The sequence below is a fragment of the Ipomoea nil genome, unplaced genomic scaffold (genome assembly GCF_001879475.1).
Source record: "Ipomoea nil cultivar Tokyo-kokei standard unplaced genomic scaffold, Asagao_1.1 scaffold0684, whole genome shotgun sequence".
NCBI classification, from domain to species: Eukaryota; Viridiplantae; Streptophyta; class Magnoliopsida; order Solanales; family Convolvulaceae; genus Ipomoea; species Ipomoea nil.
The window spans coordinates 1,850,256-1,862,439 of record NW_017617112.1 but is presented as its reverse complement, the minus strand read 5'-3'; the positions used below and the strand labels follow the sequence as shown (position 1 = coordinate 1,862,439).

Sequence of the window (12,184 nt, the reverse complement as noted above, 5' to 3'; positions counted from 1 at the left end):
AGGAATAGCCCTAAGGGGTTCATACCTCTTCCACCTAGGCCAACCGGGTACCAATTCAACTAGCATGCAATATAACAAACTCATAAACCTACGAACGGTACCCGAAACATCAAACTAGACATACGCACGATAAACGGGGTCCGTTGGGACACCACGGGGATCTGGGAAACATCAAACGGGGAAGCCGGGGTCCCTAGGGGGACAATTTCCAGCGGGTAGCCGGTGGGTGGGGGTCACCCGCCGGCTGCCCGCCGGAACAGTAAATCCGGGCAGCGGGTCGCCGGTGGGCAGCTGCCCGCCCGCCGGCTACCCGCTGCCCAAACAGCAAGTCTGGCCGTGGGTAGGTGGCGGGTCCCCTACCCCCCACCTACCCCCACTGACTCTTTTCACAACTACTTCGTCCCGGGAACCGATGTGGAACCCGAAACCATGCTTAGACACTTTACAAAGCAATCAACGACCACACGTAGACAATTTAACGAATCAAATACGAGAAACGAACGGCACATAACCTATCATGCTTTTCTAAACATAATCAACACCCAAACATGCGATTTCCCCACCCGATAATCCAAGAATAAGATCATACGATACAACCTAGGGTTCTAATCACTTTTATATCAACAAGAATACGATTCATCCTCTAATTGCAAGATTCGGTAAGAATAACTCATAAGCATCAAGAACATCACACAATTATTAGGAACAACACATAATCATCAAGAATACTAATTAATCATCAAGAACATCATAATCATCAAGAACAACATATAATCATCAAATCCCAATTAATCATCAAGAACATCATAATTATCAAGAAACTCCCAATATCAAGATTATCAAGATTCCCCATGGAATCATCAATTCAACACCAATAGTAATAAACATCACAATCACGCCATTCATCATAAACGGGGGAAACCCTAAGGGGAAATCTTAACTATGAAAATAGGTTTTGTTGAGACATGGGTTACCTCTTAGCCTTAATTAACTGTAGACGTGTAGACGTGTGGGGTTCTAGGTGCCTATTAAGTCCCCTATTTATATATTTAGGAGTCCTAATTAGGAACTAATATTATAGGCTTGCTAATTCTATTTCTTTTGGAATTAGTGGACCATATTAATTAATTAAAGGGAACCCTAATCATCATCTGAATAGTAAAAGACCTACTTCCTTTATTCCTAATAGATAACTAGGTCTAGGATTCCTAATCAGAATCTGAATAGTAAAAGGTTTACTTTCTTTATTCCTAATAGGCTTAAGGCTCTAATTTAGGCAAGGGTCCATGATCCGTGGTGGACCACGTTAATTAATTAAAGGGATTTCTAATCACATTAAATCCTTTTTAATTATTATTAATGGAATTAATTAAATAATTAATTCAGGATTAAGGGCCGTAACACGGGGTGTTACACTCTCCCCCCCTTACAAGATGCTTCGTCCCCGAAGCTTAGAAATCATTTTGGGGTAAAGAGCCCGAATTAGTATAGTAGTTCATAAGGAAAGTATTATATGGGAAATATATACACATACACATATAAATTCACTGGGTTTGAGCCTAACTAAAATGCATCAAATAACAAGGTCATGAATATGCAACATACAATATGTAAGTTTTACGGGTGACTAATACATAACACAGGAGTCTTACATATGGCATGTTCTTTAATTAATTATTTTATAATGATTTAACATATAGGATCGCAAGTTGTGCTGATCATGTAATTATTTATGTACCTATATGAGAGGAAAATATTATGCGGTGCAGATTCGGATAGTCACATAAGTATATATGCACATATATCAACACAGGCGAACCTCATTTACGAATGGATGCAGGTGTTTAATTATGTAGTGTAGCATGTTGTGATCCTAGATGCCATATATGTCGGACCTATGCCTAATCTTTGTGCTTTAGCAGTTATACCAAATATTCACAGTTACGAAATAACAAGCCTAACATGTATGATAATTAGCTATTTCTGTTATATGCGAAACCCGCAAGTTGGCATGCCTATATGTGTTCAATCGTAATTATGCTAAATATGCAATTTCTTAAGTCTATAGGCATAGAGTGTGAAGGCATGTGGGCCTATTTCAAGTCTTAAATAATCGCTAGTCCCATGGAATCACAAAGCACATATATGTATTATTCCACATGTTAGTCTAGTTCATGATTTAACAATTAAATTTACGTGCTTAATATCATTGCATAACCAACTTTTGTCATATAAATTCAGGAGGGTCGTAACTCATATAACAATATTATTCAAATAGCGAAATTTAGATTCTGAGGAAAAGATTGTAAGTAGTTAGGAGGAAGGCTCTTACTTTTTATGGGGTAAATAAATTCTGGGGAGACAATAGAATTAGGATCTTTATTTTGTACATCATGGGTAACGGTGGGCGATCACATAACAAGTATTGACACTTATATGCAGATTGCTTGTAATCAATAATAGTGTATATATGTATAGTGGGACGCCTTATAACATACTGTTTTTGTCTAACGTGCTTTGTATATATACATGAATGCGTGTAAGTGTGTATTTTACATAAACATGTGAGCTATGTGATTTGACATGTAATGCACAATGCAAATTTCAACCTATAGTTTGGACCATGCAATTTGCATACAAATATTTTAGAAATTACGAGTAGGATAGCCTAGGTTCACAAGTACTAGAGGTTCTATCTTGAGAACTTAATCGCACAAGCACTTAGGAAAATTAGTTTTATCTTGGTGGTAATTTGATTTTAGGTAGGCATAAATCTTACCTCTAGAAGCCCGGGATACCTAAACAACTTTAGAGTTGAAGACCCTTGGTTGCTAATTCCTAAACCAATTGATGACCTGATGATGAGACTAAAGTTTTTAATTATTTAGGGAAGGTAGGAGTGTTAACAGGGAGGTCATGCAAGGGGGAAAAGTAGGATCAGGGCTACCCCAGGATATGTGTATATATCTGTATATATATAATAGTGATGTAATTTGTACGGAATGATATTTCAGGGTTAGGATATGCTAAGGGCAAGCTTATAGGTGTGCGTAAGATTATTGTAGCTAGGGTGCGTGTGTATGGTTTGGGGGCTAGGGATATATTGTATATAATGTAACAATTTATATGAATACGTATGAATAGGGAGGATGTTCTATAGGCTCACAAGTTTATACACATATATATAGATTTAAGCGTATAGGGACGTACCGTACATGACGCAACCATTTTTCAGATTAGGCAAGGTGATTTAGGATTAGGGTGCAATAAAAATAATAATAATAATTATAATAGTAATAATAATAATAATAATAATAATAATAATAAATAATAATAATAATAACAATAATAACAACAATAACAACAATAACAACAATAACAACAATAACAACAATAACAACAATAACAACAATAACAACAATAACAACAATAACAACAATAACAACAATAACAACAATAACAACAACAATAATAATAATAATAATAATAGCAATAATAATAATAATAATAATAATAATAATAATAATAATAATAATAATAATAATAATAATAATAATAATAATAACAATAACAATTTGGTGTAAGTGTAGCATATGAATGTAATTGGGGTTTACTACACATTTTGGATATATATATATATATATATATATATATATATATATATATATATATATATATATATATATATATATATATATATATATATATATATATATGATAGGAGTTTTAGGGGAATATATCTAGAATAGTAGTGATGTACCTATTTATGTATAAATGTTTGTTTAGGGGGGTCCTTATCTTAGTGGTAAAGGGTCCTAAACAAGGTATGGGAAGCTCGTGGTCTATTATGCAACATGGACCAAGGTCTAGAGGTATAGTTTTAAGATAGTTTGGGGGCGCAATATATTTTTCCAAGGATAACTTTTCGATGACCACTTGTTTTAGGTTTCTACCGGTCTCACTCAGATTGAATTTCGGGTCGAAACTTAATACACAATGTATCCGAGGGTTTAGATTTTTAGAAATAGGATCAGTCCTTATAGTTTCTATGTGACATATAAACAAATCAATTAGGAAGATAATTCGATTTTCATGTTCAAGCATTAGATTGTTATTTATATGTTTAAACACATAGGGAGTATCAAGGGAGACACACAAAGGCACAATGGGTCAATAAAAATGAGAAGTCAAGAAAACATACCGGACCAGTGGGCGCGAGGTGGGCGGTCGACCGCCTGTCAAGTCCCCACTGGAATGTGGCAGTGGGCACGTGGTGGGTGGTCGACCTCCTGCCAAGGCCCCACTGGAACGTGAATGTGAAGGAGGAATCACTTCCGAAAAGGCCCCGAGAATGGACAATTATAAGTTTCAGGGAATTCCATACTTATGTGGACAACGAAAGGGGTATGGAAAACTCAAGGGATCACTTTATTATAATACTAATGAGGATTATGGGAGACTTCAACTAGATATCATAAGGATCCTACGCCTCATCCTTCCCCTTCTTAATTAAAGCTATGTTCCCCAGAATTTCCCTCCATGCAACTCATGTAAGTACTTATCGGGTTATTAGTGAGTTAACTATATTGGTCGATTATGATTAGGACAAGTGAGCTCTTATAGGCCGAATAGAATTTCTAAGAAAATACTTTATCAAGTAATAGATATCCAAATAACGCATGTTTGATCAAATAGTTAAGCAATAGTATGCAGTTCTTAACTTGGTCTAAAAATCCATTAGGAACATATGCTTATGCAAATGAACAAGTATGGTAATCAAAGAGTGATAAGCAACAAAGTAGGTAAAAGCATGCAAGGACATCACAAAATTCTAGGGTAAGTATGTGGAATGAAGAGTTAATGTGTTGTACCCTTACCTTGATGTGATAAGCGAAGGGGGAATTCTTTAAATTAGTGAGGGATAAAGTGAGGGGAGGTTATGTGATGATAGGTAGACTCACAATCTCACTGCGCGTCCTAAGATTCCTAAATCCTATGTTTCTAAATACCTAGAGTTCAAGCCTAATGTCCTAAAGTCTGGTCTTACGAGTCTTATCCTAGGGTCAAACTTAGGCTCTGATACCAACTGTAACACCCCAGATTTTCAAGAAATTTAAAACTTATAGAATAAGGGTGAAATCCCATTAAATCCCAAAACATAATACAAGAGTATGGGGTGCTATGCCACACCTGGGCTAGAGAACCCAGGTGCACAGGCAGTCTAACTAATATCCATTGAAACATAATGCATAACATGGCACGCAGGCCGATGGGAAACTACTCTACTTCTACGCTCCAGTTCTAGCGCGCTCCAGTGCTCTAGTCATCTGTGCCTGAAAGCCAAATATATCTGTTCAGCGAGAGATGCTGGTAACCCACTTCAACGCGTTGAAATACAATACATATAGAGATACATATATATAGATATACAAAAACCATTTGAGCATGAAGATATATCCTACGAACTCTAGCTTTAAAACCGGGAATGACTCGACAGATAAGACCAGACACGAGCAACAGTCATAACGCGCATATGCAGTTCACAACAGATAAGGCAGTTAAGGTAAGGCATAGACAATAATCATAACCCAATATGAACAATCCCCAATATAAAACCCATAGTCACATCCCCAAGATACTCATAATAACAACTCATCCATATCTCATCACATAGCACACTTTGTTGGCGCCACAGGACCAATCGCATGCCCATACATGAGGGTCAGCGCATATAGCTCTGACACGGCCCCGCAGCACCCTGCCCCGTATCCACACGGAGGAGTCATCGCTTTGGCTCCCAATGAACCAAGCCCATAAGGACGTGCACTCTGACTGTAGCCAGGAAACCCATCTGACTACAGCCGGCCTCCGAACCCTTTGTTCAGGAGGTGTCGTCTGATTGCAGCCAGGAATACCCATCTGACTACAACCAGCTTCTGGGCCGCTGCCCAGGATAACGTCACCTGACTGCAGCCAGGAAACCCACCTGACTACAGCCAGCCTCCGAACCCTCTGTTCGGGATGACCAATCCGATCCTTTACCGAATTGGCCCCACGCACACATAACACATAGCAAACACATGCAACCCACATTACACGTTGGGAAGGGGAATAAACGTATAACGAAACCTATGCGTGATCCATCACATGCTAGGAATAGCCCTAAGGGGTTCATACCTCTTCCACCTAGGCCAACCGCGTACCAATTCAACTAGCATGCAATATAACAGACTCATAAACCTACGAACGGTACCCGAAACATCAAACTAGACATACGCACGATAAACGGGGTCCGTTGGGACACCACGGGGATCGGGGAAACATCAAACGGGGAAGCCGGGGTCCCAAGGGGGACAATTTCCAGCGGGTAGCCGGTGGGTGGGGGTCACCCGCCGGCTGCCCGCCGGAACAGTAAATCCGGGCAGCGGGTCGCCGGTGGGCAGCTGCCCGCCCGCCGGCTACCCGCTGCCCAAACAGCAAGTCTGGCCGTGGGTAGGTGGCGGGTCCCCTACCCCCCACCTACCCCCCACTGACTCTTTTCACAACTACTTCGTCCCGGGAACCGATGTGGAACCCGAAACCATGCTTAGACACTTTACAAAGCAATCAACGACCACACGTAGACAATTTAACGAATCAAATACGAGAAACGAACGGCACATAACCTATCATGCTTTTCTAAACATAATCAACACCCAAACATGCGATTTCCCCACCCGATAATCCAAGAATAAGATCATACGATACAACCTAGGGTTCTAATCACTTTTATATCAACAAGAATACGATTCATCTTCTAATTGCAAGATTCGGTAAGAATAACTCATAAGCATCAAGAACATCACACAATTATTAGGAACAACACATAATCATCAAGAATACTAATTAATCATCAAGAACATCATAATCATCAAGAACAACATATAATCATCAAATCCCAATTAATCATCAAGAACATCATAATTATCAAGAAACTCCCAATATCAAGATTATAAAGATTCCCCATGGAATCATCAATTCAACACCAATAGTAATAAACATCACAATCACGCCATTCATCATAAACGGGGGAAACCCTAAGGGGAAATCTTAACTATGAAAATAGGTTTTGTTGAGACATGGGTTACCTCTTAGCCTTAATTAACTCCTTGGCTATGAAGGATCTTTCTTTAAGCTTTCTTGATTTCTCCTAAGGGAATTCTTGGAGCTCTCCTGGGGTGGTGGGGCGTGTAGACGTGTGGGGTTCTAGGTGCCTATTAAGTCCCCTATTTATATATTTAGGAGTCCTAATTAGGAACTAATATTATAGGCTTGCTAATTCTATTTCTTTTGGAATTAGTGGACCATATTAATTAATTAAAGGGAACCCTAATCATCATCTGAATAGTAAAAGACCTACTTCCTTTATTCCTAATAGATAACTAGGTCTAGGATTCCTAATCAGAATCTGAATAGTAAAAGGTTTACTTTCTTTATTCCTAATAGGCTTAAGGCTCTAATTTAGGCAAGGGTCCATGATCCGTGGTGGACCACGTTAATTAATTAAAGGGATTTCTAATCACATTAAATCCTTTTTAATTATTATTAATGGAATTAATTAAATAATTAATTCAGGATTAAGGGCCGTAACACGGGGTGTTACACGACCCCTCGGCACCGCAAGAGAATGTGGCTGTCTCTAGTGAGAATGGTGATCCTAGTGGTCCTCGTGAATGGTTCCCGGACACTGGCGCTACGAATCCTTCTCGTTTTTGGGACTATGTGTTTGAGACTGTTGTTTATCTTATAAATAAAATGCCTACTCGTGTTCTGTCTGATGAGTTTCCGCATTTTCGTTTGCATCGTTCTCCCCCTTCCTACTCTTACTTGCGGGTGTTTGGTTGTTTGTGTTTTCCTATCCTTCGTCCATACAATCGCAATAAACTCCAGTTTTGTTCATCTCCCTGTGTTTTTCTAGGTTATCCTCCGTCTTATCGCGGCTATTGCTGTTTGGACACTAACACTAATAAGGTTTTTATCTGACGCCACGTGCGATTCGATGAGATTGTGTTTCCCTTTGTTTCTCCTGTTGCCTCGCAGGTTGCTAGACCATGTTCCGAACCTTGGGCTACTGCATCGATTGTGACGTGCCGAGGTGGTGGTGTCTCAGCCACGGCTGTTGATGATGCTCAGCAGTCTGATGAGCCCGTCTCGGCTTCTGGCGATGGTGACGATAATGGTCCCGAGCAGTCCTCATCAAGTGAGCGGACTATCTCGGACCAGCAGGTTGAGCAGCGCGGCAGGCCGCGCGAACTTCCTCGGCGAGTCACTCCTCCTCCTCGATCGCATGCTATGAACACTTGTAGCTCGGGTTCGCATCAACATGTTGCCTTAACCACTATTTCTACCATAGTGCCTGAGCCCACCTGTTACACTCAGGCGGTAAAGTTTCCTGAGTGACGTGATGTGATGGACGCGGAGTTCAAAGCCTTGGTACATAATCATACGTGGCGTCTTGTTCCGTTTCACCCAGGTATGAATGTTGTTGGTTGCAAGTGGGTTTTCAGAACCAAACGGAAGGCCGATGGTTCAATAGAACGTCATAAAGCTAGGCTGGTGGCCAAGGGTTTTAATCAGGTTGCTGGAGAAGACTTTTTTGAGACCTTTAGTCTCGTGGTTAAGCCAACTATAGTACGCCTTATTATCTTTAGCCCTATCTCGTGGGTGGACTATTCGCCAATTGGATATTCATAACGCCTTTTTAAATGGTGAGCTAGCTGAGACTGTTTATATGCGACAGCCGCCTGGTTATGAGAACAAGTCATTAACTGATCATGTGTGTTTGCTTTAAAAATCTCTATACGGGCTCAAATAGGCTCCGCGTGCTTGGTTCACAAGATTGCATGATTTTCTTGTCTCTGTGGGCTTCTCGCCTTCAAAGACGGATGTGTTTCTTTTTATCTATTCTCGTGACCATATTCGTCTTTATTTCTTGGTGTATGTTGATGACATTTTGATTATGAGTTCTGACTCAGATCGTGTTACTGCTCTTATTGATAAATTAGCCCTTGAGTTTAAGGTTCGTGATATGGGTGTGCCTTCTTTCTTTTTGGGTATTGAGACTCTCCCGTTATCTGGCGGTATGCTTTTATCACAACAACGGTACATGAAGGTATTCTCAAACGTGCTGGCATGGTTGACTGCAAGCCAGTAGTCACGCCCGTCTCTTCTGCGAAGATCACCGACGAAGTCGCCGTTCCCTATCCCAATCATATACAGTACAAGAGTCTTGCAGGTGCTCTCCAGTATCTTACGGTAACTCATCTTGATTTATCTTATGTTGTTAATCTCTTGTGTCAACACATGCATGCGTCCACTACTACGGACTAGGCCTCTCTGAAAACAGTCATGCGGTATGTCAAGGGCACCCTGAATCTTGGTCTGCGGATTTCTCGGTCTACATCTATGGATATTCACGCTTATTCTGACTCAGATTGGGCTGGCAATCCGAATGATCGCAAGTCTACTAGTGGCTTTGCTGTGTTCTTAGGCAGTAATCTTATATCTTGGGTATGTTGGAAGCAACGGACTGTGGCACGTTCTTCAACTGAAGCAGAATACAATGGGCTAGCTGATGTATCTGCAGAGGTTACATGGCTTGTTTCCCTATTAAACGAAATCGGCATCCCTCCTGCGTCTCCTCCTCGACTATAGTGTGATAACTTGAGAGCTACTTACTTATGTGCCAATCCAGCGTTTCATGCCCGCACGAAGCACATTGAGATTGACTATCATTTTGTTCGCGATAAAGTTGCTAAAAAGGAGTTAGAGGTGCACTTTATTTTCAACCAAGGATCAACTAGCGTGAGTAATTCTAAAGAGTTAGAGGTGCACTTTATTTCAACAAAGTCTCATTCATCTCTTCGTTTTAATTCTTTTCGTGACAAGCTCAATGTTTTGGCTAGTCAATCTTGTGCCTGAGGGGAATATTAGGATTATATTATTCATATTAGACTATGACTATATTATTCGTGTTAGACTAGGACTCTATCTAGTATTTATATATTTGCTATCTGTACTCTCAGACATTACTACTGAATACAACACTTTTACATACACTCTCATCGTCACGTTGTTTGTTCTAAATTGACAACCTAGTAATTCAATTAACCTCATTGTTGAAATTTCAGCAAAGTCAATTGGAATCTCTCTCAATTTACGCTAATTCCAAAGAAAGAGTTGCTCAAGTTTTATTTTATGGTGTTGGAACAGAACTATTAAACTCATTTAGAGTTTTACTTAATTTTTTTGACAAATTTTTCACTTTTAGCCGTTGATTATTGTGACATTACCACATTTAATCAACATTATTCAATATAAGGAATTCACCATTAATCCATTGGGTTTTTAAATTAGGTATCAAATTCATAAATAAGTTTAGTTTTCACAAAATATTATTCGATTCACTCTAAACCATACACTATAATAGTTCTTTCATACATGTTTGTATAATCAATAAGGTACTAGGCAAGTATTATGAGTGGAGGGAAAAGAGAAAACAATATAGTTTGTGTATATATTTCTCAACATGAATTTGTAACTCGGTCCATCTCAAACTATAGTGAGAAAACCGTGCCAAAAAAATCCCAAAATTTTCTCCTCCCTATTCATTCAATCTGTGTTAATACATCGTTACATGAATGGAAAACCTTTCTAGCATTTATCCTATGCTAATCTTTAAAAAATAAGATAAATTTACAACAGGAAAATTGATTTAAGAAACAGCATTGCATGCCACACTGAACACATACTTTATATCGCCACAAAGGCAACCATTTTGTACACATTCTGCTTCGTGGCTGTGCTGATGATGACCCCTTTTTGATATTTGTTCGGATGAGTGGAAGAGCAGCTCACTGATAAGTGGGGATCCGAACTCTCAGTCCGATCCTTTGGCCTATGTTGGCTGCCGAAGCATCCGTTGAAGCTGAAGGACCTGTTGTCGCTGATCCGGGGGCAATGAGTTTAACTGTTCTGGCGTGAGACTCATCACTTGCTGCAATAAGGCAGACTCTACATCTGGGGTTATCTGCAGAGGTGAAAGAGAGGTCTTGGATGAAAATTGATTCAGGATTAACGGAAATCAAATGGGACCTTAAGAACAATATACTAAACTGTTTGAAACACAACAAATAATACACTAGTCGTATAAGTAATTCACTTGCATTTGATGGATATAAAACACTCGCAATAATAATAATAATAACAGCAGTTCTTAAGATGTATGCAATACAGGAATGTTTATTAAAGCTTACCTGAAGAGCATGCTTCTCAGAACTAGAAGCCTCTTCTGTTCCGGAAATTTGATTTCCAGATAAGCTAGCTGACCTTGAAGGCCTTGTTACCAAGGTACCAACATTTAATTCAGCTGCTGAATAGGAACTCCTTCCATCATTTAGTTTTGACAACTTTGATGGGCGATGATTCATCGCATCTATACTATCATTTGGGGCTCTAGCTCTCTCTGCCAAACCTGACGTGGGAATTATTTTATTGACCCAAGCAGAATTGTTAGCAACAATCTGGGTTTCAAGACGCCCCTTAATAATGTTGTCCAGAGGAGTAGACAATGCCGAAGAGCTTGGCTGTAAAAAAAAAAAAAAAGATTACTAAAAAACATCTTCCACATATTGTCAAAAAGAATAAAAAACCCAATGAAGAACTGAAAACCCCGTGAAGACCAAAATTTCAAGCATGAAACGTGCATACTGTTGTAAAAGCAAATTATTAAAAAAAAAAAAATGTTTCCATTTACATGACTGACTAATTCTTCTGCCTTGCTTGTATGATTTCATCATCTAAGTTTCATTGTTTAAGAATAAACACAATTCCATTCTAAAGTAGTAACCTTTAGTTATTTGATTGGATTCTTTAGTATTTGATTACAAGTCGGTCAGCCAATTCATGGGCGCCCAATAAATATAAGGCACGCACATCAGGAGGGGAAAAAAGCATTTTGCATTATGAATAAGTATGAAATTGGCACAACTAAAAATATCAACACTCCAATGAACTCCAGTTTATAACATAGTAGTTGCACAAATAAATGCATTACCTTAGGGCTTCGTCGGTTCTACATATGTTTTTTTAAGAGTTCCATTAAAAGGTACCAAGGAGCTACCACCACATTGATACTACAATTACT

At 39.2% G+C, this 12,184-nt stretch overlaps 1 protein-coding gene across 1 annotated transcript; it reads left to right on the top strand.

The window, feature by feature from the left end:
* Positions 1–7,794: 7,794 nt before the first annotated feature.
* LOC109175140 (uncharacterized mitochondrial protein AtMg00810-like) lies at positions 7,795–9,693 on the top strand. The gene is made up of 6 exons (XM_019324391.1): positions 7,795–7,834; positions 7,958–8,010; positions 8,080–8,239; positions 9,015–9,119; positions 9,152–9,294; positions 9,370–9,693. The coding sequence occupies exons 1-6, from the start codon at positions 7,795–7,797 to the stop codon at positions 9,691–9,693; spliced, it is 825 nt and encodes a 274-aa protein (XP_019179936.1).
* Positions 9,694–12,184: the final 2,491 nt, after the last annotated feature.